Below are 26,704 nucleotides of genomic sequence, written 5' to 3'. Positions count from 1 at the left end.
ACACGACTGAGTGACGAACTGCACAGTGCACCAGTGAAATTCAAATCTAGGTGTATTTTCAGAACGCCAGAACCAGGACATCAAAATAGCTTCCAAATGAGCCACTTTTACAAACCCCATCTGATTATCTTATTAAATAAATAAATAAAAGGCATCCTTTGCCCGCAAGGAGAGAAGCTTTGAAAACTTTGAAGATGACCTAAGCTTTTGGAAACCTTAGAGAAGTCTCGTGAGGACATTCCCTGCAGGTGGTTTACTCAGAAGCTGAGGAGAAAGGATGGAGGTCTTCCTCCTGGACAGAGTACCTCTCTGCCTGTAGGAAAAGATGGTAACAGCAGGAACCTAACGCATGAGGAGCCCAGGGTATCAGAGGAAGTTGGGGGGGTGTGGATGGGGGCTGCAGGCATGAAGCCAAGACCAGCTGTCAGGGCCCCTCTGCAACGTGAGGTCTGCTAGGCTGTGGAGCATTCTGAGGTCTCACTGTTGGAGACCAGAACAGGCAGAGGACAGACAGACGGGTCCAGCCTGGTGGGGAGGGCAGGGACCAGCTCTGAGTGGCAGAGCTACCATATTGCTCCACCAGGGGGCAGTAGTCACCTTCCTGTGAATGGCGCCCCCTGGTGGTCCACAAAACACCCGCGGCAGGTGCCCCCTGAGTTTGTAGCTCCGAAGCCTTGCTGAGCTGCCTCTCCCGGCCTCCGAGCTGCCTCACACCATGGCCATGGTGTGACATAGACCCCGGGGCTCCCTCCCTGGAGGACCTGGAGCACCACGGGGCCGCCCAGCCTGCCACAGGAAGTGACTAGATCCACCTCAGCCCGGGAGTCAGTTGAGGGAGCGGCTGTCAGCCATGCATGTAGTGTGATATGCATCATCTCACTTGGCCTTCCAGCAGTCCTGAGAGGTGGGGATCACCTCGTCTCACAAGTAAAGAAGGAAACCGCCTCGGGGTGTTGTCTGTGGTGATGAAGGGGCTCAGCAGCACACCAGGGTCTGTGGGACTCTTTCCTCTGCCCCCGAGCACCCTGGAGAGCCCGCCCGAATTCTGTGGAGGGGGCAAGAGTCCCCAGTTCCTCTTGGGCCACCTGAGGCCCTCAGGCTCTGCTCGTGGCCCATGACAGGAATTCCTTCCAAGCCCTGACAGAGCTCCTGTGGAAGGGGACAGATCGGGGCCTCCCTGAGGAGGAAGGTCAGGTCCCCTCCACACCTCATGACTCTCCCCTCACAGAGGTCTATGGGGGGTGGGCCCAGCCTCCATGGCTGTCCTGAGAAGGGGGTGCTCAAGGGGGCGCCTGCCCAGGCCTGACCCTCTCTCTCTCTCTGCCTCACCCCGCCCCCCCAGGCCCTTCATGCTGCTGCCGCCGCTGATGGAGTGGATGCGTGTGGCCATCACGTACGCGGAGCACCGCCGCAGCCTCACCGTGGACAGCGGCGACATCCGGCAGGCAGCCCGGCTGCTGCTGCCCGGCCTGGACTGCGAGCCCCGGCAGCTCAAGTATGGAACCGGGCAGGAGCGAGGCGGGGAGGGCCGGGGTAAACCCGCTGCTCCCTCACTCTCCTGGATCGGGAGGGGGCCGAAAGCAGGGGCTGCAGCCCTCTCATTGGATCTGCTCTAAGGCGCTCTCTTCGTGAGCCCACCTGTTAGAGCTGATCTGTTCTGGACCTGGGCTGCTCTCCAGTGTGTCCTTCACAGCCACGGGTCTGGCACAGAGCAGACTCCCATTTGCATGTTGGGTGAGAGAGCGCTCACAGTGGGGCTGTTGGGGTACACAGCAGAGTGGGCCCTCCTCCCTGCGGTTGCCACCACTTTCTGGAGCACTTCCTAGGTGCAGGCCGGTGCTGAGCTCTCCTATTTTATGTGCATTTTCTCAGTCCTTTGACAACCTCAGAGAAGAAGGGGCTTTAATGCCCATTTTACAGATGGAGAAGCTGAGGATCAGGAGGAGCAGTAACTTGCCCACAGATGCTCTGCTAGCAAGCTGACCAAGCCTCAGTTTGAAGCCAGGCCTGTGTGGCCCCAAGCCTGAGTCCTTAGTTTCCTTCCCAGTGTGCCTCTGTTGTGTTGGACTGGCCTCTTGAAGTTGTTCCAGAGGGACGGTCCCCTGGCCATCCTTGACCTGGGAGAGCCTCGCTTTGCCCTCCCCTTCTCTGTCTCCATTGTAAATGCCACGACCTTGTCCTGTGACACGTGTTTTCTACTCTGGGGCCCAATCAAGGCTCCAGGCAAAAGCCACCTATTGGAAGCCCATGGCACACCCTCTGCACACCATGGCCGTCCTTGGTAGGATGTCTTGGCTGCACCTGGGAGTCTGGTCCACTCTCTGCCGTCTCTTTGGTGCTTCTGGGCCTCACCAGGAAGCATGGAGGGGAGAGGATGGGGCATCGAGGACTGGAACTTGGCCTCAATGACCATTCTTGAGAACGAGTACAGCCTACTCCATGCAAAAAAAAATACACAACCGAGTACTGTGTGTGGCCCAAGCCCCAACCAGAGTGTCTTCCTCCTCAGAAAGTCCCCCGAGAGATCATTTTGTGGGGGATTTCATTTCTGATCGTTGACAGCTCCCAAGAGCTCAGAGCACTTCTTTAGCGTGTTTATAGAAAGCTGAAGCATGTGCTCTTCCTGTCACCGAGCATGACAAGGCCAGTCACAGCCAATTAGATGGTAATTCCCTGTCCTTCCTGTCCATGCCATCCTCACGCCGCACATCGGCCTAGCACAGCGGTGTCACTTCTCGTAGTGAGGTCATGTCGTAGCAGAATCAGCCAGGCTTAAACACCTGGTCTCCTCTGCGCAGACCTGAATGCTGTTTCAGTTCCTTCCGGAGGCTGGATGCCCGAGCGGCTACGGAAAAATTCAACCAGGACCTGGGCTTCCGCATGCTCAACTGCGGAAGGACCGACCTCATCAGCCAGGCAATCGAAGCCCTGGGCCCCGAAGGGGTGAACACCATGGACGACCAGGTGCGTTCCGAGTGCTCCACCAGGCAGGCTCAGGACCAGAGTCCGCAGTGATGAGCGACTGCGGTAACCGGTGGTTCAGTCTGTTCTGTCCCAGACCTGAGACCCACCCACTCGGCTGTGTTTCTAAGAAGCGGGTTACTCCCGAATCGTACTCTGCTGCCTACATAGATGGCCAACTCAAGAGACTTCCCAGGCACCTTGGAAATCGTTTGTAATGGGCATTCGGCTTCCCCTCACTGGAAGGCTGGAGGCTGTCCCAGATGGTGCAGGGCTGGGAGAACGTCCAGAGAAATCAGCTTGATAGTGAGCTAGTGATAATTATCACTGAGACTTGTACTAGGGCATCCTGTGTGCCACGCTCCAGTAGAAATCCTTGCCTTCGTGAGTTAACATGCTAGAGGAGGAGGCAGATACTAAGAAACACAAAGTCATGAAATGCAGAGTATGTTAGTGAAAAGTGCTGATGCGTTAAATGAAGCCAGAAAAGGGGACAGGAAGTATTGGAGGCGATGGAGGAATTTTAGGCAGACTTTGACTGGAGTTTTTTGACCTGCTTTCTTTTTTGTTTTTGCTGTGAATAGCTGGCATTTACACAGCACTTCTTGTGTTCTAGGCACTGTTCTAAGCACTTTGCACAGATTAACTCATTTAATCTTGACCACAGCCCTGTGATGTAGGATTCATCCCCACTTTATAGAGAGAGAGACTGGGGTACAAAGCTCACACAACTAATGAGGAGCAGAGCTGGGATTAGAAGAACCCAAGCAGGCCAACCCCAGGCCCTTCCCCACCTGTGGGAGATGCAATTTTTATTTGATGCGGTTGCGTGAACTTCCCCAGGGTAATGGCACTGTAGTTTGGAAGTCCACACAGAAGCTTGGGGGAAGTTAAATGGCAGCTGAGAGGTCACGTAGCACTCTCAGATGAGATGGTGACATGGCAGAGGCTGTGATGAGGTGCCTGGTGAACCCAAGCCACAGTGGATTTTGGCAAGTCAGGCAGGAGCAGTCAGGGAAGGATTCTTCCCGAGTCATGCTGGAGGGAGAGGGTGGGGGGTGGATGCAGCAGAGAGGAGTGGGCGAAGGCATCCCGGGGAAGGGAGATGCTGGGGGCCAGAGCATCGGGGCGGGACAGTCAGGCACGTGCTGGGACGGGAAACCACGAAGCTGAGGGAGTTGCTGCAGGAGGGCTCTGGGAGGTGACAGGCTGGGTGTCGCATCTCCCCAGGGTGCCTCTGTCGACGCGAGCTCCTGGGCTTTCATCCTGGGGGAGATGTCTTCTCCTCCAGCAGCGGGGTGGGGAAGCCCATGGCCGCCAGCCTCACAGGGCTGGAGATTAGTCCTCCCATAATAGCTGTGGCAGCTCGGGCAAGCTGCTTTACCCCTTGAGCCTGTCTCCTCGCCTCCAACTTGTGGGATAGCAGTGCCTGCCCCCTAGACTTCTTCATCACACCTAGTAATTGCTCCTTGAAGGTGCCTCCATGTCTGTTGGTGTCGATAGGATGATTATCCCTGAAATCTGTTCATCAGTGTCTCTTGATTTAACCTCTTTCGGGGGAGGGACCAACATGCAAAAAAAAGTCGTTTCTCCTTATAGGACGTGTCGACAGCTTATAGTCTGAATCACATACAGACCTGTGGAGAAAAAAGAAGTCAGGCTTGTGCCGAGGGGAATAAAACAAAGTCAGGTTTTCACTCGGTGGCTTTTCTCTCAATGCCCCAGTCCTGTTTGTTCCCTCAGCCTCGGTGTTTGTAGAATGATCTGTGGGGTAGATAGACCTCTCAGCCATGATTAATCTTGGGCCATTTCTTTATCTCTGGGCGCTAGGCAAGGATTTATGAGGTAAGGAGATCCTGTCTACACAAAAATAACCTAATAAATAACATCACGGGGCTCCAGACAAACGCTTGCCAGCATCCAGCTGTGGAATAGTGCTTTCCACTGCGGCCTTTGCTGTTACTGGCTACAGAGGAGATTCCCGGCCAGGGGGTGGCTCCGTTAACCACCCACCTAAATTCGAGTAGGGATTGGGCCTCAGCTTTCAGAAAAGCTCAGAACTGCTCGCAGCACGAGACGTTCACGTCAACCTCTCCACCCTGTGTGAGACGCCTCGGGGAGAAGAGCTTCTCGGCTCACGCAGGCCTGGGTTCCGTCTGAGTCCATCCTCTTACATATTGTGTGACTGTAGGGCAAGTCAGTCCCCGTCTCCACTCCTCATCTGTGAGGGGGGGATAATAGCAGAACCTCCCCAATAAGGATGGCATGGTCATAAAATGAGATGATGGCATGTAAAGCTCTTCACACAGTGATTTACCAGCGCAGGGCCTGGGGTGGACTTGGACGTGTCAGTGTAGCATGGCAGCCGTGATGGTGGTGTTGTGTTACTTTAATTAGTTAGCTCATCCTTAGTTAGCTGGGCCAAGCACTAAATACATAGTAACTCATACTCTTTACAACAACCCAGTGAGGTAGATACTGTTGTTATTCCCATTTTAAAGATAAAGTAACTGAGGCATAGAGGAGTACAAGTAACTTGTACCAAGTTTACAGCAGGGGTTGCCTTTGTACTGGAGTCTGGCTGTAGGGCCTGTGCTCTTTGCCCCTCTGATGACCTGTAGTGCTCATGGAAATGTCCCCTACTCATCATTCAGGTGTCATATGTCCCCTGAGCCTGGGAGGGGCAGGCCCAGCCCCTTCTGTCTAGCACAAGACCCAAGGTTGTTCCAGATGAGCAGCTGGTCAAGCAGGAGACCTCTATCTGGTTTCCAGGGCAGACACCTATGGAACACGTGTCCTCATGTTCTATTTTCAAACAGTTTAGCATCTGCGTTTGCTTCACATAGGGTATGACGCCACTGATGTATGCCTGTGCTGCTGGGGATGAAGCCATGGTCCAGATGTTGATTGATGCTGGAGCCAACTTGGACATCCAGGTGAGAAAGCCCCAGAGGGCTGCCCCGGGCCCCCAACCCAGCGAGAGGAACACCCCAAGGTCTTCATCATCCATGCTGGCTGTGATGATTTGGACAACAGAGTAGATATGTCTCAGAGAACTGGAAATATAAGATACATAGAGATCATAGTTAGGAAAGACGGTTTTTTCTCAAGATTCGGGCTTTCTGCCAGAGAAGTGAGCTCAGAGGGGAGCCCACTGGAGAGAATGGCCATGATTCTGTTCCTGTAGCCCCTTTCCCCTTTTATCAAATTAGTCCCCAGCCATCCCTACCATCTCCAGACACTTCTTGCTCTACCTGCTCCCGAGGCATAAAGTGTTCCCCTTCTGCCATCTCTCTGCCCAGAGCAGACATCACTAATTGAACATCCTTTTGAGCCTTGCGCACAAGGTACTCCAGGCAGACGTTGCCAATCGAATATAGAAAGCACTTGAGTTGACTCCTGGCCACCATCCCTGCAGGGCTCCCCCTTAGCTCAGGCCCCATGTCACCTGCCCAGGAATGTCACTCACCTTGGAAACACTGATCCCTTGTGGCATTTTCCCAGGTTCCAAGCAACTCTCCCAGGCACCCCTCCATCCACCCGGATAGCCGGCACTGGACCTCGCTGACGTTTGCTGTGCTGCATGGACATATCTCTGTGGTCCAGGTGAGCTCCTGCCAGGTGTGCCATGCACCCCCAGCTTGCCAGATGGGCTGAACCCCAAGCACAGCCCCAGCCTCACATGTGTCGAGTGGGATCAGAAACACTGGTTAAGGCCAGCTCACTGGGTCCGCAGGACAGAGGATCAACTGGTTTGCCCTAAGGAGCAGGCTCTAGTGAGCAGGATGTGAGCAGGCTCCAATGTGAGATTGTAGGGAACAAGATGCAGGCCCAAAGGATACCAGGCCTGCCTGGCCTCTCTGCATCTGAGGGTGAGTCTCGAGGTGTGCTGGAATCTGGAATCTGTGCAGATGTGCTCAGATCTGAACAGATGTGTTTCTTTCCTCCAACCATCCTTCCAACCCTGAGCTATTCTTACTCCCTCATGAATTCTATGGCTTACACCATGCGGTCCTTCTGGTTCTGCCCCTCTCCGTTAGCAGCCATAGTCTCTCAGGATCTCAGTTCCTGAGAGAAGACTCAGATTGACACTGCTCGCCTGTCAGCCAAGTCACACTGTGCCCACCTTAGCCCCGGTAGCTGTAGCTGGCTGAGGGTCAGGGCAGGCCTGGAATGGAAGCTATGGATGGGGCATGGCAACACTGCCACTCGGCTCCCAGGCTCCTTCACTCCTCAGGCCTGCAGGGTTCCAGCAACTCCTTCCTGGGAGTCTGCATGACACCCTTGCCATCTGCTGGATTGCGAGTCCCTCGAGGGCAGGGGTCATGTCGACCTGTTCGCTGTCCACACAGTCCTGGCCTATATGAGAGATTCTGTAGTCGGTGGTCAGTAGGTTGGCTGCCACATCCTGCCTGCTTTTCGGTGACTGTCCTCCTGAGACCTTGAGCAGAGTTCCACCCTGGCCCAGACTGGCCTGCAGGGCTGTGCCCTGGGCTTGTCTGGACTGGTGCCCAGTTTCACCCTGTCGGGCAGGTCTCTGTCTTCCTCTGCTGCTTTGGTGCTCTGGCTCAGACGGCGCTGCCACAGCTGCTGTCTAACTGATAAGAGCCTCCTGCCAACAGCCACCCCCACACCCACACTGTGGGGAGACTGAGAGGTCAGCCTGGACCCTTCACACCTGGTCCCAGGTGAGGGGTAGGTAGGATTGGCCTAATTGCTCAAGCACAGTCTTGAGGAGGCTCAGTCTGTGGAAACCTGGGAGGGTTGGAAAGGCAGCTCCCTCCAAAGCAGCCAGTCAGGAAAGGTGAGATGGACTGAAGTCACCTATGGTGCTGACACCACCCCTGCCCAAGGCAAAGCCAGCCAGCCCAGTGGGAACCGCTTGGCATCTGTTAGCCCTGCTCCATCTGTCCCTTGCAAGCCCTGCCCTTGCCAGAACCAGGAGAGGCCACCTGGTGTCCCAGACAGCCAGGTTCTGCTCCAGCCCTGCACTGCCCAGCCTTGGGCAGCTCATGGAACCTCTTTGAAGAGAGCCCTAGAAGCCATTGGTTACTGAAGCCCTACGGAGAATTGAGCGCCTCTTCACTTAATCCCCAACAATGTTGCAAGACAGGCCTCTCTCCCGTTTTCTAGATGAGGAAGACGGAGGATTGGGGAGTTGAGATACCTGCCCCAGCTCACCCACTCAGCTCTGACCCTATTGGCTCTGCCTTTCCCACAACCTCTGCTGTGTCAAGAGCCTCAGATTCCCCTGGTTGATTGGACGGTGTTACCTTCTATTCTTGGGCTCCCCGGGTGGTGCTAGTGGTAAAAAACCTGGCTGCCCATGCAGAAGACGTAAAAGATGTGGGTTCAGTCCTTGGGTCAGGAAGAGCCCCTGGAGGAGGGCGTGGCAACCTACTCCAGTATTCTTGCCTGAAGAATCCCATGGACAGAGGAGCCTGATAGGCTATGGTCCATAGGGTCGCAAAGAATCAGACATGACTGAAGCGAGTTAGCACACACCTACCTTCTATTCTTCACTGTGGCCAGTTTGTAGGAAACTGAAAGGGGGAGATAGCTCAGAGGTCCCTATAGCTCAGGGGCTTGGTTCAAGACCACAAAAAGCACAGGGGAAGGTTCTGAGCATTTAAAGCTGTGAAGGTAACCAGGAGTTCTACAGTTCTGGATGCCCGAGGGAGCTGGCTCTTGGTCGCATGCCAGGAGGAAACTAAAGGCCACTCCCCGAAGCCTCCCCTGCACCTGGCCCAGGTGACACTCCCCTCCACGCTCAAGTGCCCTTCCTGTGCCTTGGCAGTTGCTCCTGGATGCTGGCGCCCACGTGGAGGGCTCTGCAGTGAACGGCGGCGAAGACAGCTATGCAGAGACGCCCCTGCAGCTGGCCTCTGCGGCCGGTAGGTGCACTGCTGCCCTGCCCAGCCAGGGTCCCTGACTGCCCTGCGGTTCCACCTGGCCCTCCTCACAGTGTCGCCCTGCCTGGCTGAGCCGCACACAGAGACCCCCATGGCAAGCCTTGAAACCCCTGCTTCAGGTTGCAAGGGGCTCCGCCTCACTCCATCGTCAGTGTTTCTATGGTGCTCAGTGCTCAGACAGGCCCAGCAGAGGGGCAGCGACGTGGGTGGTGGAAGCATTCCTGGCCCATCTCTTTCAGGGAACTACGAGCTGGTCAGCTTGCTGCTTAGCCGGGGCGCCGATCCCCTCCTCAGCATGCTCGAAGCCAACGGCATGGCCTCCTCCCTCCACGAGGATATGAACTGCTTCAGCCACTCAGCCGCCCATGGCCACAGGTACCTACCTGGGGCTTCCTGCCCCGTGTTCTGTGGAGCATGAAGCAGAAGAGCCAGGCCTGGAGATCTTTCCAGAGATGGAGGGAAGGGGTGGATAGAGGGTAGCTGCCTGCACACCAGCCAGAAAGAAGACACAGGTCTTCAGGCAGCCTGTGGGCCCAGAGGGTGGAGGTCTGGAAACACAGGGTGGTGGGTGCCCAGGGCAGGCCCTCTCATTCCCCCATAAGACCCTCTACCTGCAGCCACCCAGGGCTGCCCCAGGACCCCATCCCTTCCTGTGCCTGGGCTACTTCTCCATTGCCCGCCACAGCCTGGAGTGCTAGGGGCTTCCACCCAGACTTTAGCTCCACCATGAAGATGCTCCTGGTGGCTCTGCTAGAAATCACATCCTGCTCCAGGAGCAGATGGTGGACCCTGCTTTTTAGGGGCCAGGCCTGCCTGAGGGTGTGACAGGGCAGAGGTGAGACCAGAGCAGCTGGTCTCACCTAACCAGAGTTAGGCCGCTCTGGGGTCAAAGGGCAGCAGGGAAAAGGTGAGTAGAAGACAAAGAGGGACTCCCTTGAGGGACCTGGGTCATCCCGCTGTTGCTCTGTCAGCTCAGCGGTTAACAAGAGTACCCTTTGTGGCACAGCCCAGCTTCCATCACAAGGTGGGGAAGGGGTTGAGGAGAGGCAGGCAGGTCTGCAGGGAGACGGCTCCACCCCCAAGTGGCCTGGGGGCCTGCCCATGAGACAGCCATCTGGAGCCCCGGGCCACAGGATGCGACAGAAGAGCCTGGGGCTTGGAACCCCCTCTGAGTCTGCATCCCGCTCGGTGTGACATGAGCAAGATGTATTCATCACCCATGAATACTGAGGTTCCTCTCTCAGGGAGGGTTAAATGCACTGGTACATGGCAACATCAGGATTGCCAGGAGAAACATCAAGTACCTCAGATATGCAGATGATACCACTCTCATGGCAAAAAGTGAAGAACTAAAGAGCTTCTTGATGAAGGTGGAAGAGGAGCGTGAAAAAGCTGGCTTGAAACTCAGCATTCAAAAAACTAAGATCATGGCATCCAGTCCCATCACTTTATGGCATATAGATGGGGAAACAATGGAAACAGTGAAAGACTTTATTTTCTTGGGCTCCAAAGTCACTTTGGATGGTGACCACAGCCATGAAATTAAAACATGCTTGCTCCTTGGAAATTGTGAAAGTACTGCACTCAATATGCCAGCAAATTTGGAAAACTCTGCAGTGGCCATAGGACTGGAAAAGGTCAGTTTTCATTCCAATGCCAAAGAATGTTCAAGCTACTGCACAATTGCACTCATCTCACACGCTAGTAATGCTCAAAATTCTCCATGCCAGGCTTCAGCAATACGTGAACCGTGAACTTCCAAATGTCCAAGGTGGATTTAGAAAAGGCAGAGGGACCATAGAACAAATTGCCAACATCCGCTGAATCATCAAAAAAGCAAGAGAGTTCCAGAAAATCATCTACTTCTGCTTTATTGACTACGCCAAAGCCTTTGACTGTGGATCACAACAAACTGTGGAAAATTCTTAAAGAGATGGGAATACCAGACCACCTGACCTGCCTCCTGAGAAATCTGTATGCAGGTCAAGAAGCAACAGTTAGAACTGAACAAGGAAAAACAGACTGGTTCCAAAACTGGGAAAGGAGTACGTCAAGACTATATATTATCACCCTGCTTATTTAACTTCTGTGCAGAATACATCATGAGAAACGCTGGGCTGGAGGAAGCACAAGCTTTATCAAGATTGCCAGGAGAAATATCAATAACCTCAGATATGCAGATACCACCACTCTTATGGCAGAAAATGAAGAACTAAAGAGCCTCTTGATGAAAGTGAAAGAGGAGAGTGAAAAAGTTGGCTTAAAGGTCAACATTGAGAAAACTAAGATCATGGCATCCGGTCCCATCACTTCATGGGAAATAGATGGGGAAACAGTGGAAACAGTGTCAGACTTTATTTTGGGGGGCTCCAAAATCACTGCAGATGGTGACTGCAACCATGAAATTAAAAGAGGCTTACCCCTTGGAAGGAAAGTTATGACCAACCTAGACAGCATATTCAAAAGCGGAGGCATTACTTTGCCAACAAAGGTCCATCTGGTCAAGGCTATGGTTTTTCCAGTAGTCATGTATGAATGTGAGAGTTGGACTATAAAGAAAGCTGAGTGCCAAAGAACTGATGCTTTTGAACTGTGGTGTTGGAGAAGATTCTTGAGAGTCTTTTGGACTGCAAGGAGATCAAACAAGTCAATCCTAAAGGAAATCAATCCTGAATATTCATTGAAAGGACTGATGCCAAAACTGAAGCTCCCAATACTTTGGTCACCTGTTGCAAAGAGCCGACTCATTGGAATAAAGACCCTGATGCTGGGAAAGATAGAAGTCAGGAGGAGAAGGGGACAACCAAGGACAATATGGTTAGATGGCATCACCGACTCGATGGACATGAGTTTGAGCGAGCTCCTGGAGATGGTGAAGGAAGGACAGAGAAGCCTGGCATGCTGCAGTCCATGGGGTCGCTAAGAGTTGGACACGACTGAGCAACTGAACAACAACGTGGGAATATGCAAGTCAGCTGCTATTAGGACGATTGTTGTGTATCAGGCTCTGCATGTGATGTCACTTGAGCCTCACATTAACTGGGAGAGGATGATACTGATTCCCCATGCTACAGTGACAGAGCCATCAGGGCTCAGAGAGGTAGAACAACCTGTCTGAGATCACACAGGATGGCAGAGCCTGCTTGGCCCCAGAGCTCATGACTTCTCAGCAGTACCCGGATGGCAGAAGGGAGAGGTCTTCTGCCCCTTTCCCTGACTCACCCGGGGGCCCAGCCTGCCTGAGAAGGGAAGACCATGAGCCCTTTTTGCCCGCAGATGCCCCATAGTTGGCCCATCTGGGCCACAGGACGCTGAAAGGCAGCTCGGCAGGTACCATCCATGGCGGGAGCCTCAGACATCACCCTTCTTTGTCCCTTTCCCCACAGGAACGTCCTGAGGAAGCTCCTGACTCAGCCACAGCAGGCCAAAGCAGATGTGCTGTCCCTGGAGGAGATCCTGGCTGAGGGCGTGGAAGAGAGCGATGCGTCCAGCCAGGGCAGCGGCAGCGAGGGGCCCATGCGCCTGAGCCGGACGCGCACCAAGGCCCTCCAGGAGGCCATGTACTACAGCGCGGAGCACGGCTACGTGGACATCACCATGGAGCTGAGGGCGCTGGGTGAGGCCACGTGGTGTGCATGTATAGACACAGGCACACACACGCAGAGTCGCACACACACACATGCCGTGCTGCTCCTCAGTGTGCTTGTACACACACACAGACACACACACACACACACACACGAGAGGGCCAGGCCCACAGGCCAGACAGGCCAGGAGGCAGTGGAGTGCAGGGCGGGCCTCCGCCCTCTCAAACCAAGACAGGTAGTGCCCTGAGCCTCAGACAGTCCTCAGTGGGGACATGTCTCAAAAGCCTCACCCAGCCCTGTGCCCTCAGGGCCCCCAGCTTCCCTGGTCGAGGCCTGGTCATGTGGGAGCGTCTAGAGCACCAGGAGTCCACATTTCTGGTCAGTGAGATGCTCTCCAGTCCATCAGCCCGCCTCCCCACCTCCTTGGCCTGCAAGCTTGCAGACTTCTCCTTTCCTCCCAGGCGGCTGGTCAGACAGACCTGGGGGAGATCCCAGCCCTGCCACGTTCCCTAGTGCTCCTCCCCTGCGAATGTGAAGTCGTCACACACAGCACAGGGCCCAGTGCCCACTAACCGTGGGCGCTCAGTGCATGATGACAGCATCGCTCCTCTCCTGGGGGGCCATGACACACGAACACCCAGCGCTGGGCCAAGGAGGCGGGAGCCACACGGCCCTCTGGTGGCAGGCCAGCCTCAGTGCTCTTCCCTATGAAATGGGAATATCACTCCTAAACCAGTGATTCTGATGCTACCCTTGGCACCATGTCCCCAGGGAATGCCATCAGACCTTTTTAAATCCACAGTGAGGCTGGGGAGTAAGAAGCAATCTCTAATTATCAGAAACATCGCTGGTTTTTGTCATGACCTTTACAGAGTAGTTTTGGATTACTCTGCGGCCCCAGTGACATACTCCAGGGAGCTGGTAAACAGTAATTACATGACATTGCGTGTGCACAGACACTCCCGGAAGCCAGGTGCTGGGAAAAGCCCTTGGCGACAGAACAGGGTTCATTTCAGGCTTCTAGACAGGCATGGGGTCCTCTTGTCCCCACGCGCCCTGCATATCCTCCGGGCATTCGAGTCTCCGGGGCCACCCCTCCTAATTATAATGGTTCCTCCCCAGTAGGTAATTCCGGGGCCCAACAAGCCAGTGGGGCCAGTGTGGGTGCTGGGCCTGCACTTGAAGGCTCCCAGGCTGAGCTGTGGATTTTCAGAGATCAGGCTCCCTGCACTTGGCCTGAAGCCATTCCTCCACCTCATCTGATGGGAACTTTGAGACCCTTTTATGTCTCAGGGAGGCCCGTCAGGGTGAACAAATGCTTTCCTACTGGCTGTGCTGAGCTGGGGAGAGGGGGTGCCCCAACTTGGGCAGGGATCAGGTGCGTTGGTCTGCCGGAAAGGGGGCTGTCATGAGGTGGGCTCAGTGGTCCCTTTGGGGAGCGCTCTGCCCGGGGGGTGACTGCCCTTCCCCTTCCCGGTCCAGGCGTCCCCTGGAAGCTGCACGTCTGGATCGAGGCTCTGAGGACGTCCTTCTCCCAGTCTCGGTACTCGGTGGTGCAGAGCCTCCTGCGGGATTTCAGCTCCATCAAGGAGGAGGAGTACAATGAAGAGCTGGTGACTGAGGGCTTGCCGCTCATGTTTGACATCCTCAAGACCAGCAAGGTGAGACAGCCCCGGAGGCCCCGAGAGCCCAGAGACAGACCCAGAGACTGACACACAGGCAGACAGACCGCAGGACACAGACAGACCACAGGACGGACCCGGAGACTGACACACAGGCAGACAGACCACGGGACGCAGACAGACCGCAGGACGGACCCAAAGACTGACACACAGGCAGACAGACCACGGGACGTAGACAGACCACAGGACAGACCTGGAGACTGACACACAGGCAGACAGACCGCAGGACGCAGACAGACCACAGGATGGACCTGGAGACTGACACACAGGCAGACAGACCGCAGGACGCAGACAGACCACAGGACGGACCCGGAGACTGACACACAGGCAGACAGACCGCAGGACGCAGACAGACCGCAGGACGCAGACAGACCACAGGACGGACCCGGAGACTGACACACAGGCAGACAGACCGCAGGACGGACCTGGAGACTGACACACAGGCAGATAGACCATGGGATGCAGACAGACAACAGGACGGACCCGAAGACTGACACACAGGCAGACAGACCGCAGGACGCAGACAGACCACAGGACAGACCCGGAGACTGACACACAGGCAGACAGACCACAGGATGGACCTGGAGACTGACACACAGGCAGATAGACTGCGGAACGCAGACAGACCACAGGACGGACCCGGAGACTGACACACAGGCAGACAGACCGCAGGATGCAGACAGACCACAGGACAGACCTGGAGACTGACACAGGCAGATAGACCGCGGGACGCAGACAAACCACAGGATAGACCCGGAGACTGACACACAGGCAGACAGACCACAGGACGGACCCGGAGACTGACACACAGGCAGACAGACCACAGGACGCAGACAGACCACAGGACGGACCTGGAGGCTGACACACAGGCAGACAGACCACGGGATACAGACAGACCATAGAACGGACCTGGAGACTGACACACAGGCAGACAGACCGCAGGACGGACCCGGCGACTGACACACAGGCAGACAGACCACAGGACGCAGACAGACCACAGGACGGACCTGGAGACTGACACACAGGCAGACAGACCGCAGGACGCAGACAGACCACAGGATGGACCTGGAGACTGACACACAGGCAGATAGACCACGGAATGCAGACAGACTGCAGGACGGACCCGGAGACTGACACACAGGCAGACAGACCACAGGACGCAGACAGACCACAGGACGGACCTGGAGACTGACACACAGGCAGACAGACCGCAGGACGGACCCGAAGACTGACACACAGGCAGACAGACCGCAGGACGTAGACAGACCACAGGACGGACCCGGAGACTGACACACAGGCAGACAGACTGCAGGACGCAGACAGACCACAGGATGGACCCGGAGACTGCCTCACGGGCAGACAGACTGCAGGACGCTGACAGACCGCAGGACGGACCTGGAGACTGACACACAGGCAGACAGACCGCAGGACGGACCCGGGGACTGACACACAGGCAGACAGACCACGGGACGCAGACAGACCACAGGACGGACCTGGAGACTGACACACAGGCAGACAGACCACAGGACGCAGACAGACCACAGGACGCAGACAGACCACAGGATGGACCCGGAGACTGACACACAGGCAGACAGACTGTAGGACGCAGACAGACCGCAGGACGGACCCGGAGACTGACACACAGGTAGACAGACCACAGGATGGACCCAGAGACTGCCTCACGGGCGGGCAGACCGCAGGACGGAGACAGACCGCAGGACGGACCCGGAGACTGCCTCACGGGCAGACAGACTGCAGGACGCAGACAGACCTCAGGATGGACCTGGAGACTGACACATAGGCAGACAGACTGCAGGACGCAGACAGACCGCAGGACGGACCCGGAGACTGCCTCACGGGCAGACAGACTTAGGGACACCCCCCTCACAGGGACGGAAGGACACAGGCACCCCGCAGGTGGACGTCCAGCCCTCGCCCGGACCCGCCTGACTGCAGAGGCTAGGGTTCTGTCTGGGCCAGAGCCTGGCCACGAAAGCAGTCCGGGGAGTCGGTGTGGAAGACCGGGCCTCCCTCGCCAGACCAGATCCGGGGGGAATGAAGGGCAGTGCTGCGCTGATCCTGGCCTGGACTTTTGAAGCTGGCCTGGCGTACCTGGAGCTGTAAACACACGGCCTCCAGATGAGGGTCGAGCTGACGCCCCTCCCCGCCTCTCCCCCCGCAGAACGACTCGGTCACGCAGCAGCTAGCGGCCATCTTCACGCACTGCTACGGCAGCAGCCCCATCCCCCGCATCCCCGAGCTCCGCAAGACGCTGCCGGCCAGGCTCGGTGAGGCCTCCCCACCTCCTCTCCCCTCCCCCTCCGTCTCATCTCTGCCCTCCTTCCCCTTCCCAAGTGCCTGAGCGGCAGGCGCCGCCGTCATCCCCTTCTCCTTCCCCCCGCGACAGATCCTCACTTTTTGAACAACAAGGAGATGTCAGACGTGACCTTCCTAGTGGCAGGAAAGCTGTTTTATGCACATAAAGTCCTGCTGGTGACGGCTTCTAACAGGTAGGCAGCCCAGATAACAAATTCTCTGCCCCCTCCGGGAAGTCGGGGGAGGGCAGCTTCATGTAGATATGAGATTACGGGCAGGCTGGAGAAGAGCCTCTGCCCCCAGAGGGTGGTCACAGAGCAGGGAATCCTCACCACCCACCCCACAGGGGACAGAGGGACAGTCATGAGGGGACCCAGAGTTCTCCCAGAGGAGCTGGGTCATTGTTCTGGTCAAGCCATTGCTTTTGATGATTAGAAAACACGAATGTTCTAACATGAAGGGCAGTTTTCCAGCCATGGGTGTTACGGTCACTAAGCGAGAGGGCAGCTGGGACAGATCGGGGCTCAGCCCAGCTATCTGTCAGCCTAGGATGATGTAAAACGTCACTTGCCCAGAATTCTTTTGCGAGCACAGCAGTGATTTTTAAAATGCTTCTGTCCCCTGGTGACCGGTCAGGCGATGGATGGGGCCTTTGCCACACAGTGATGGAATAAAAGTCATGTTCAAGCCTTTCCTTGTCTCGTCTCCTTGGCTCCAGGTTCAAGACGCTGATGACCAATAAATCAGAGCAAGATGGCGACGGCAGTAAAACCATCGAGATCAGCGACATGAAGTTCCACATTTTCCAGGTGTGTGTACCTCAGCACTGCGGGCGTTTCTAGGGGTGCCCCTCCCCTACAGGACCCTGACCCTGGCTGGTCCATCTGGGCGGGGTCAGCCATGAGCCAGTCATAGTCTTCCCCGCCATCCCTAATGCCTTCTGTGTTTTGCTGACGCAGTGGTCAGGTTGGAGCATCTAGGCTTTTCCCAGCCAAGGTAGCCTTTCCGTTGTGAGTTTGCAGCTTCAGAGTCTGTTTCATGGGCCCTGAGCTCTAACCACTGGGTGAGGGGTCTGGGCAGCCTGACGGGCATGTAAGGACAGGCGCACACCACACGTGTAACCTGTGAGCGCTTGTCCTGAGTGAGCTCCCAGTCCACAGACTTGCTTGAGCATTTGTTGGGAACGCAGAGCCTCAGGCCCCATGCCAGGACCCCCCACAGTTTAACAAGACCCCAGGTGGGTGGAGAGTGACGTGCGCGTGTACCAGTGTAGGCCCATCACTCTTCCTCGGCATCAGACCCTAGCCATGCTGGCTAAGCAGAAAGAGCCACAGGGAGCCCATCCTGGTTGTGGGAGTTCAAGGTCAGGACTTTCGATCTCTAAGCTTCGGAGAATGTCAGAGGTTGCGTGACGGAAGCTCCGCAGGCTGGCCGCCAGGAGTGGCAGGCGAGGTCTGGAAGGGCCTGGCTGGGGTCTAAGCTGAGCCCCAGTGGGGAGCTCCTTTCTAGAAAGTGGTCTTCAGGCTGTAGGTGTGACCCTTAGGGGCTGAGACGGAGGCTAAGAGGCAGCTGGTATGTGAACCCAGGACCTGGCCTTGCCCGGGACAGGCTTGTGACCTAATGGGAGAGATCACAGCCTCACAGAAGTGTGAGTAGCCACCGTCTAAAAGGGTTTAGTCCCTCTCTCTTGTTCCTGGCAGTCATCTGCTTAGCATTTAGTCACTTATGGGTACCATGGAGACAGCAGTAAACAGGACAGGGACCCTGGCCTCCAGGAGACAGCATTATGAACGAATGTGACTGGGAGTGGTGGGGGAGGTGCCGGCAGTGCAGGAAGGGGCACTGAAGCTGCGAAGGAGGAAATTTCCTGGGGACCAGGGTAGTCAGCCAGGTATCAGGAGCTCCAGGTAGCCAGAGCAATCCACACGAAGACCACCACCACCAGAGACCACAGCCTGTTCAGAAAATGCTCTCTGGCCAAGTCCTGGCAGCCGTTCAGGAGAACATCCAGAAATGAGGCTGAGGCTGCCCCCGAGGAGCCATCACATGAAGGGCTTGAGCTTTAACCCAAGGGTAGTTAGAAGCTGCTCTGAGGTCGCCACCATCGGTGACACTTAGCCAGGCATGGTTCTAAGTGCATTTATCAGTTAAGCGTCACAGCACAGTCCAGGAGGTGCACACATGTTGTTTTCCCCCCTTGGTCCATGAGGTGTCGCAGGTACAGAGAAGTTCGATAACTTGTTCAAGGTCACACAGCTGGGAGGTGATAGAGCCAGGGTTCAATCTTAGGGTGTGTGGAATGGTCCAGTTTGTGTGACCTCGCACAGTCTGGAGGGTGAGGGGAGGACGGGCAGGACTGCAGCCGGGGGAGCAGGTGAGTGGCTGGTGAGAAATCCAGCTGAGTGATGATGGCGACCGGTAGAGGCAGCAGGGTAGAGGGGTGTGGATGAGGGGAGAGTGGCGGGCTTGGCGGCATTGGAGGAGGCCCAGGGTCGGGCATAGGGTATCTCCCCTCCCCTCTTCCCATCCCTTGAGCCAAACTCCCTGGGGAAGGGGAGCTTGCTTGGCTAAGAAGCCCAAAGTCCAGGTGAGTTGGAGCGTGAGGTGGGGTCACGACCCAACCCAGGAGGCGGTTTGAGAAGGGCAGTGGGGATTGGGCGGGAGGTGGGGGTGACAAGGGTGACCCCTGCCATCGAGGCGGCATCTGCTCAACTGGGGTGACCCCCGAGGCAGGAGAGGCTGGGCAGCCCTTGACGACTTCTCAGGCTTGTCACGGGGTAAAGAGAGACAACAGGCCTAACCTCAGGGCACACGTGGGCCTGGGGCATGTTAGCCACTGGCCTGGCCCTTTGAGTTCTCCAGGAACAAAGCTCTGCCATCCCGCAGTGTGGAGGGGTGGGCAGGGGGAGGGGCAGCGTGCGGCTGAAGCCATAGATCCAGGTCCGAGGCCTCCTAAAAAAGCCTAAGTTTCAGAGCAGCCCCCAGACATCTCATTGGCTCTCAAACACAAAGAGAACTTGAGATCTGTTTTCTAGAACAGGAAACGGAGGCCCAAGGAGATCTAAGCAATACTATCTCTAAAAGAAAGATAATGCTGGGCACAGAGGTTATGTAAAATTGCTTAATAGATGAAGGAAAAAGTAAAAAGAAACAGGTGAAATTTATTTAGCTTAATGTAGCCAAAATAGTATCATTCCACATAGAAAAATTTAATGAAATGTTTTCTTTTTTTTGCACTAAATGTTTGCAATGCAGTTTTGACACAACACAGACATCACAGGTGTAGCCTCTTGCCAGGGTCACTGCCAACTAAACCTCGGCCTTTGGGGGATGCCCCTGCCGTTCTGATGCGGCTGTTGGCCCCAGTCCTGTCCCCGCAGTATTGGGGGCCTCCCTGTGGTCATGCTCCTGGTGGCCCACTCTGGGCAGAAGGAAGCGAGGCCATCCCTGCAGCTGGTCCTGCCTGGGCCTCACTGGGAGCAGCCCTTTGCCCGCTCCAGCCCTGCAGGCTGCCTGCTTTGGATGACCCACAGCCTGCCCTGGGGCTACCGGGCTGTGGGAAATTAATGTCCGCAGCTGCCTGCTAGCAGCCCGGTTCCCCCAGGGAGGCTCCAAGAGGGCGATTCTGGTCCCACTGCTGTGGGCTCATCTGCATTCAGGTGCCTCAGGGAGACCCATGTGCCACGAGAGCTGGGCCGGGCCCAGACCAGCTCCCAAAAGCGGCAGGAGGCTGCTTCTAGGCCAGGGAGAGGAGCCACAGGCTGGGCCCCTTCTCACCTCAGGGCTGCCCTGAGGCTAACACCTAGGGAAGAATCCCTGGAGATGGGAGCCGCCCCACTCCCAGTCCTGGGCACCCAGCTCCCAGGATGGGGGATGGCGGAGGAAGCCAGGCGTGGGCCCGCCCGAGGCACACACTGCCTGGAATATGGGGACACGGGTATATCCGTGTAACTGTAAGATCTCCACCTGAGCTCCAGCGGGGGCTGCGCAAGACCTCTGGGAGCCCGCGCTCCTGAGGGGAGGGGGCGGGCTGATGCCTCCTGGACAGGCCAGGACGTGGCTGGCAGGCCCTCTTCCCTCCCCCGCCCCGCCCCAGCGTGGGCTCCTTTCCTCTAGACCCTCTGGTGCCCCTTCCAGCCTGGGGGCCAGTCCTAACAGAGCCCGACTGTGCCGGCTGGAGCCGTGTTTACTTATACCCTTGCCAGCTCCTTGCTGGGGCCCTTTCTTCAGCCAACCAGGGAGAATCATTTTTCTTTTTCCAGCTGGAAACTCCCCAGTCTCCAGCTTGATGGCAGAGCTTGTAAGTCAGACCTCAGCAGAACTAAACATAGCCCCCTCCCCAGGTCACCTCATGTGGTGTCGCAGGGCCCCCACTGGTCGGCAGGGTGACCTCTGGGCCAGGTCCCAGGCCCCAGCACTGCACTGGCTTCCAGGAGGAGGTCGGGATCTGGCTAGCCCTGATGGGGAGGTCAGGAGTCAGGATTCTGAGGGTGGACAGTCGCCCCCTCAGAGCCCCCCATGTTTAGAATTTCCGTAAGAGGAGAAATGAGTCGTGAGGTGCCTGGTGTGCTGGAAGGGTTCTGAGGAGGCGGGTCAGCCTCAGCAGCCTACCTGCCTGGCCTCAGTTTTTCCAGCCGTGAAGAGTATCTGCCCTCCTGGGCTCACAGGGCTGTTGTGGGGATTGAAGTGAAGCCACTCTGTGGAAGGCAGCTTGCCATACGCATTCCAGGGGAAGCACAAAAATGCCTGATGAGAGTCGGGCGGTGTGCAGACGCTGGCACACAGAGGTCACGGGGCACCAGGGGCGGGCAACGGCTGGAGTGGCGCTCGGGACATGGGGGGGCACCGAGGGGTGGGCAGCGGCTGGAGCCACGCTCGGGGCGGGAGGTGGGGCACTGAGGGGCGGGCAGCGGCTGGAGTGGTGCTTGGGGGGAGGAGGCACCGAGGGCCGGGCAGTGGCTGGAGCAGCGCTCGGGGTGGGAGGTAGGGCACCGAGGGCCGGGCAGCGTCTGGAGTGGCGCTCGGGGTGGGAGGTGGGGCACCAAGGGCCGGGCAGCGTCTGGAGTGGCACTCGGGGCGGGAGGTGGGGCACCGAGGGGCGGGCAGCGTCTGGAGTGGCACTCGGGGCGGGAGGTGGGGCACCGAGGGCCAGGCAGCGGCTGGAGCGGCACTCGGGGCGGGAGGTGGGGCATAAAGCTGGGCAGCGGCTGGAGCGGCGCTTGAGGTGAGGAGGCACCGAGGGCCAGGCAGCGGCTGGAGTGGCTCTCAGGGCTGGGGGGCACCGAGGGCCGGGCAGCGGCTGGAGCGGCGCTTGGGGTGAGGAGGCACCGAGGGCCGGGCAGCGGCTGGGGGGGCACCGAGGGCCGGGCAGCGGCTGGAGCAGCGCCCCACGGGCGCGGGGTGAGTACGGTGGTGCTGTGGGCCCCCCTGGGCCTCACATGGGGCCTTTTTCCTGCAGATGATGATGCAGTATCTGTACTACGGGGGAACGGAATCCATGGACATCCCTACTGGTGACATCCTGGAGGTGAGGACCTGGCCTGTCGGGGAGAGGAGCGGGGAGCCCCTGAGCCCATCCACCATGCCTGTGCCCAGCCTGAGACACCTGCCAGGTCTCACCCACCCCAATCTCAGAAACACAGCATTGGAGACATGAGGAGGGAGGGAAGGGGGCCTCTGCAAGGACCCCCTGCTTCCCTGCAGGTCCTCACTCTTCTGAGCACATGGGAAACGGTGCGCCTGTGGAACCCAACCTCCCGGGTGACCCCTCAGGGTTAGAAAGGGCCATCCCTGAGGATAGAAAGCCTAGGAGGATCAGAAGGCAGCAGGTACCCTCCCACCTTACCAGGTTACTGCTTCGAGAACGGACCTGCTGCTGGCCACGCGCCTGGCTAGAAAGTTGTGCAGATGAGCAGGAAGCTCATAGTTGAAGGCCTCGCGACATGAGAAATTCCAACCAATGTCTGTCACCTATCAGATACTTCCCAAGGTGTCCTAGCAAATACCTAGATGGCCTGGGGTAGAAATAAATCAAGGCCATCGGACTTAACTGGCAGGTGGGCAGGGAGGGTCCTGGGGGTCAGGAGGGCACACAGGGGCTCTCTGTTCTGTGATGCCGGGGCCATGGGCCTGGCCCCGCTCACCCACGGCCTCTCTTCCTCCTGCCAGCTATTGTCAGCTGCCAGTCTGTTCCAGCTGGACGCCCTGCAGCGGCACTGTGAGATCCTGTGCTCCCAGACCCTGAGCGTGGAGAGCGCCGTGAACACCTACAAGTATGCCAAGGTGAGGGCCCCCGCTGCCGCCCCTGCCCCCCATCACTCACCCTGCTGTGCCCTGGCAGCTTTGAAGGACAGTGTCACCCTCTCTGTGGCCTGAGGTCATGGCTGCCCAGTAAGGTGGCACAGCAGCTGGGGAGCTGAGCTCTGAGCCAGGTGGACCCCAGGTCCTGTACCAGTTGTGCCGCACTGGGCAGTGAGACCTGGGGCGGCAAAGAGCGGAGCCCCTCCAAGTCAGATCAGTTCTCAACACTACTCGAGTTTCTCCCCCTCGGTGCTCCTTAGTCTTCCTCGCAGCAGATGCCACGGTCACCTCCCACACCCGCAACGCATCAGCCACCCCTCTCCGTCCCGCTGCCTCCACTCTCCCCACTCTCGGACGGTCGCGTTGGCCTGGCCTCCAGCACTCCCTGGCTTTCACCCTGCAGTCCACAAGGCTCTTTGAAAAGTGTGAAGATCCCGCCACTCCCCTACTGAAACTCTTCAAAGGTTTCCCACTGCAAAGTAAAGACCCAGCCCTTATGTCACCCCTTATGAGGCCCTCAGGACCCTCTCCCATCTCCCCTTCCAATGCCTCCCTCTCCCTTCACCTGGCCACGTGGCCCCCATCTCTTTCTCGACTCATTTCCACCCCAGGACTGCGGCAGTCCTCCAGTAAGTCTCCTCCCCCAGCTGCCCCCAAGTCACACACCTCTCTGCCCCTTCAGCCACTCTCACTGCCTCAGAGCACTGACTACTGTCCGTGATCACCTGGCCTGGCTGGTTCCTTGGCTTCTCTCGTCCCCCTGATCTGGAACATCAGCTCTGAGAGCGCCTCACAGACCTGGGCCTCAGGGCCTGCATCCAGTGCCTGGCCCAGAGAGGGCACTCAGGGTTTGCTGAGCGTTTACCACGTGAACACTTATGCTGCACATCCCACCGTGGACAGCCCCTGCCCTTAGGGACAGAGCGTCCAGTCCCATGGGGATGAGGACTGCCCCTCAACAAGCCGTCACCAGCAGGACCAGGCGGAGAACAAGATGCCAGGATGTTCCTGGTGACACAGCTGGGATTTGAACCCAGATCAGTCTAACCTGAGGAGATGCTCATGGAAGGAATTCAGATGAGAAATTCAGTTGCCCTAAGATGCAGAGATAGGACCTGCCTACCTCCCTGGGTCTGGGGCTTGAAGCTGGACCTTTGCCCCTGAGGACTGTTTGGGGGCAGTTTTGGGCAGGGCTGTGCTGAAGCTGTGGTCTCACCCCTCTCCCTGCCCCCACAGATCCACAACGCCCCCGAACTGGCCCTGTTCTGCGAGGGCTTCTTCCTCAAGCACATGAAGGCCCTGCTGGAGCAGGACTCCTTCCGGCAGCTTATCTACGGCCGCAGCAGCAAAGTGCAGGGCCTGGACCCGCTGCAGGACCTGCAGAGCACCCTGGCCGAGCGCGTGCACTCACTCTACGTCACCTCTCGGGTGTGAGGTGTGGGGGCGGCTGGCTCTGTTACTAGGCCTCCCGGCGGGTAAGAAAGGCTGGGAGCTTCCTGGGGGTGTCTGGGCCAGCACACAGCCAGGACCAGTGGACATGCTGGCGCCTTGCTGGGCTGAGACTGGTTACTGGCACTCTTGGAGCCAGACTTGGGCAGGCCCAGAGCCTAACCATTTGCTCAACCAGTGATGAGCCAAGGGCAGGTGTGGCCACAAGTGGCCCCTCCCCACACCTGCCGCCTGGTTGCACCGGAGGGCTGCTGTGCACTCACCTTCGTGTGCCCCTCCCGGAGGCCCGCGCTAATCCCGCTCTGCTCTGCACAGCTTCTGGTCATGCCCTCCAGGCTCTAACCAGCCCACCTCCGGGGCCTCGGGCAGCTCAGACTGTCCGAAGTGGGGCTCCTGGGGGGTGTGGGCATCGTTATGAATGTAGAGAGTGTATGTCTATCTAGGCCTCAGGCCATTTCAGTCAAAAGCTGGTGGTTTTCCCTCAGTGTCACATCAGACAAACCTGAACTCAAGGCTGTGCCTTTGAAAGACCTGATGTGGCCTCCAGGGGGACTGGGGATCCGCGAAGAGGGTCATTTTCAGCCTATTTCCTTGGTGTCTGGGCTCCTTTGGGCAGAGGGGTGGCTGGCCTGCTCAGTGAGTAGTAGAGAAGGTGGTTTGTTCCCCCACCAGCGCCTTCAAAGCTTTTGGTCTGAGCCAAGGGTGGGGCATAGTGGAGGAGCCTGGTGGCCTCAGCTTGTGCTGCTGCTGCTGTTTTCAGGGGCCAATGTAAAGGGGTTGATTCTGAAATCCCAAGCCTAGAATTAGGCAGAGCCCTAGACATCCCTCCAGTCCAGTCTCTCCAGTGAAAGAGTCCTTTAACTTGGACTGGAGAGCAGGGCCCAGACTTCCCATTGGGAACTGCGGGTCTTGGGGAACTTAAAGGTCGGGGCATAGGCAGACAGGAAGGATTGGAAGAAGAGGTCCTTCTACTTCGCTACTACCTGCCCCTGCCATCCTGTAGGCTCCAGGCTCTCCTGGGTGGGGACACATCGCTGGGCCTGGACCCTTGTCGTATTTATGTACCAGACATCCGGGGCGTCTTCCGGAACAGCTTGTGCTGGATGTCCCCCTTTGGCTGTCTGGCTGTACCTTAGAAACTATTTATTCACCAGAAGCCCCAGGCACTTTAGGAGGTGTCCTTTCAGTCACCTTGAAAAACCCTGGGGGTTTGCAACCCTGGAAAATATTTTCAACTAGCTGCTTGAGCTGGATGTACAAAGGAATAGGCGTTATTTTATTGCTGTAATATTGTATGATACTGTAACTATACGTTAATGTTGTCACTTATTGTAAATGTACTATGGTTTTATTAACAATAAACACTTGTTAACAATGACCTCATGGCTCCTTATAGAGGGTTATCCAAAGTTCAGAGCTAGGGAGGAGCCCTAAGGACCAGGAAGAGAACCTGGAGCTGATTCCCTGGTTATTGAGACACCTGTGTTTCAGAGAAAACAAAGCCCTGACCGGAAGCTGTGCATGGCCAGCCGCTAACCCCTGCCCTGCCCCTCCCAGGACCTGAGCCTGGATCCAACCCTCACTGAGCCTGAGTCTTCCTGTTCTGTCCAATGGGGTAGGTGTGTTCCCATTCGTTAAGTACTTACATGGCACCGAGCTGGACTGGAAGGACGGGAGCCCAATGCCAGGAATAAGCTGTCAGTCAGATTTTTCACAGAACTAGAACAAATAACCCTAAAATTTATAATGGAACCACAAAAGACCCAGAATTGCCAAAGCAATCCTGCAAAAAAAAAAAAGAAAGCAGGAGGCAAAACTTTCCCAGACTTCAGACAATACTACAAAGCCACAGTAATCAAACCAGCACAGCACCAGCACTCATCATATAAACAGACACATTAACCAGTGGGACACAATAGAGAAACAAACCCACCTACCTATGGTCAGTCAGTCTTCATCAAAGGCAAGAATGATGGAAAAAAGGAAAGTGGGAAAATGACAGTCTCTTCAGCAAGTGGTGGTGGGAAAGCTGGACAGCCACATGTAAATCAGTAAAGTTAGAACACTCCCTTACAACATACACAAAAAATCAAAGTGCCTTTAAGACTTACTTAAATATAAGACATAACACCATAAAACTCCTAGACAAAAACATAAGCAAAATATTCTCTGATATAAATTATACCAATGTTTTCTTAGGTCAGTTTCCCAAGGCAATAGAAATAAAAGCAAAAACAAACAGGACCTAATCAAACTTACAGGCTTTTGTAAAGCAAAGGAAACCATTAACAAAAAGATAACCTACGGACTGGGAGGAAAATTATTTGCAAATGAAACTGACAAGGGCTTAATTTCCAAAATACAGAAAGAGCCGTCACAGCTCAACATCAAAACAAAAGCAAAAAAACCCAATCAAAAAATGAGTAAGACCTAAAGAGACATTTCTCTAAAGACATACAAATGGCAATAAGCACATGAAAAGATGCTCATCATCACT

The 26,704-nt window shown here is 56.4% G+C and overlaps 1 protein-coding gene across 1 annotated transcript in view; it reads left to right on the top strand.

The window, feature by feature from the left end:
* Nucleotides 1-25,460, top strand: part of ABTB2 (ankyrin repeat and BTB domain containing 2) — a 184,126-nt gene extending 158,666 nt beyond the window's left edge. Inside the window, exons 4-17 of the mRNA XM_068988624.1 lie at nt 1,343-1,495; nt 2,799-2,964; nt 5,808-5,897; nt 6,466-6,567; nt 8,759-8,855; nt 9,113-9,248; nt 12,260-12,489; nt 13,943-14,121; nt 16,325-16,430; nt 16,550-16,652; nt 17,177-17,267; nt 21,917-21,985; nt 22,627-22,740; nt 23,995-25,460. Coding sequence (XP_068844725.1) covers nt 1,343-1,495; nt 2,799-2,964; nt 5,808-5,897; nt 6,466-6,567; nt 8,759-8,855; nt 9,113-9,248; nt 12,260-12,489; nt 13,943-14,121; nt 16,325-16,430; nt 16,550-16,652; nt 17,177-17,267; nt 21,917-21,985; nt 22,627-22,740; nt 23,995-24,192 — 1,834 coding nt within the window. The 3' untranslated portion in view covers nt 24,193-25,460. The remainder of the gene's footprint in view (nt 1-1,342; nt 1,496-2,798; nt 2,965-5,807; nt 5,898-6,465; nt 6,568-8,758; nt 8,856-9,112; nt 9,249-12,259; nt 12,490-13,942; nt 14,122-16,324; nt 16,431-16,549; nt 16,653-17,176; nt 17,268-21,916; nt 21,986-22,626; nt 22,741-23,994) is intronic.
* The last annotated feature ends 1,244 nt before the right edge of the window (nt 25,461-26,704 follow it).

This window comes from Capricornis sumatraensis, chromosome 16, assembly GCF_032405125.1.
Source record: "Capricornis sumatraensis isolate serow.1 chromosome 16, serow.2, whole genome shotgun sequence".
In the NCBI taxonomy this organism is placed as follows: Eukaryota; Metazoa; Chordata; class Mammalia; order Artiodactyla; family Bovidae; genus Capricornis; species Capricornis sumatraensis.
Note: the sequence above shows the minus strand (reverse complement) of the source record. Positions and strands in the feature narration are given on the sequence as shown.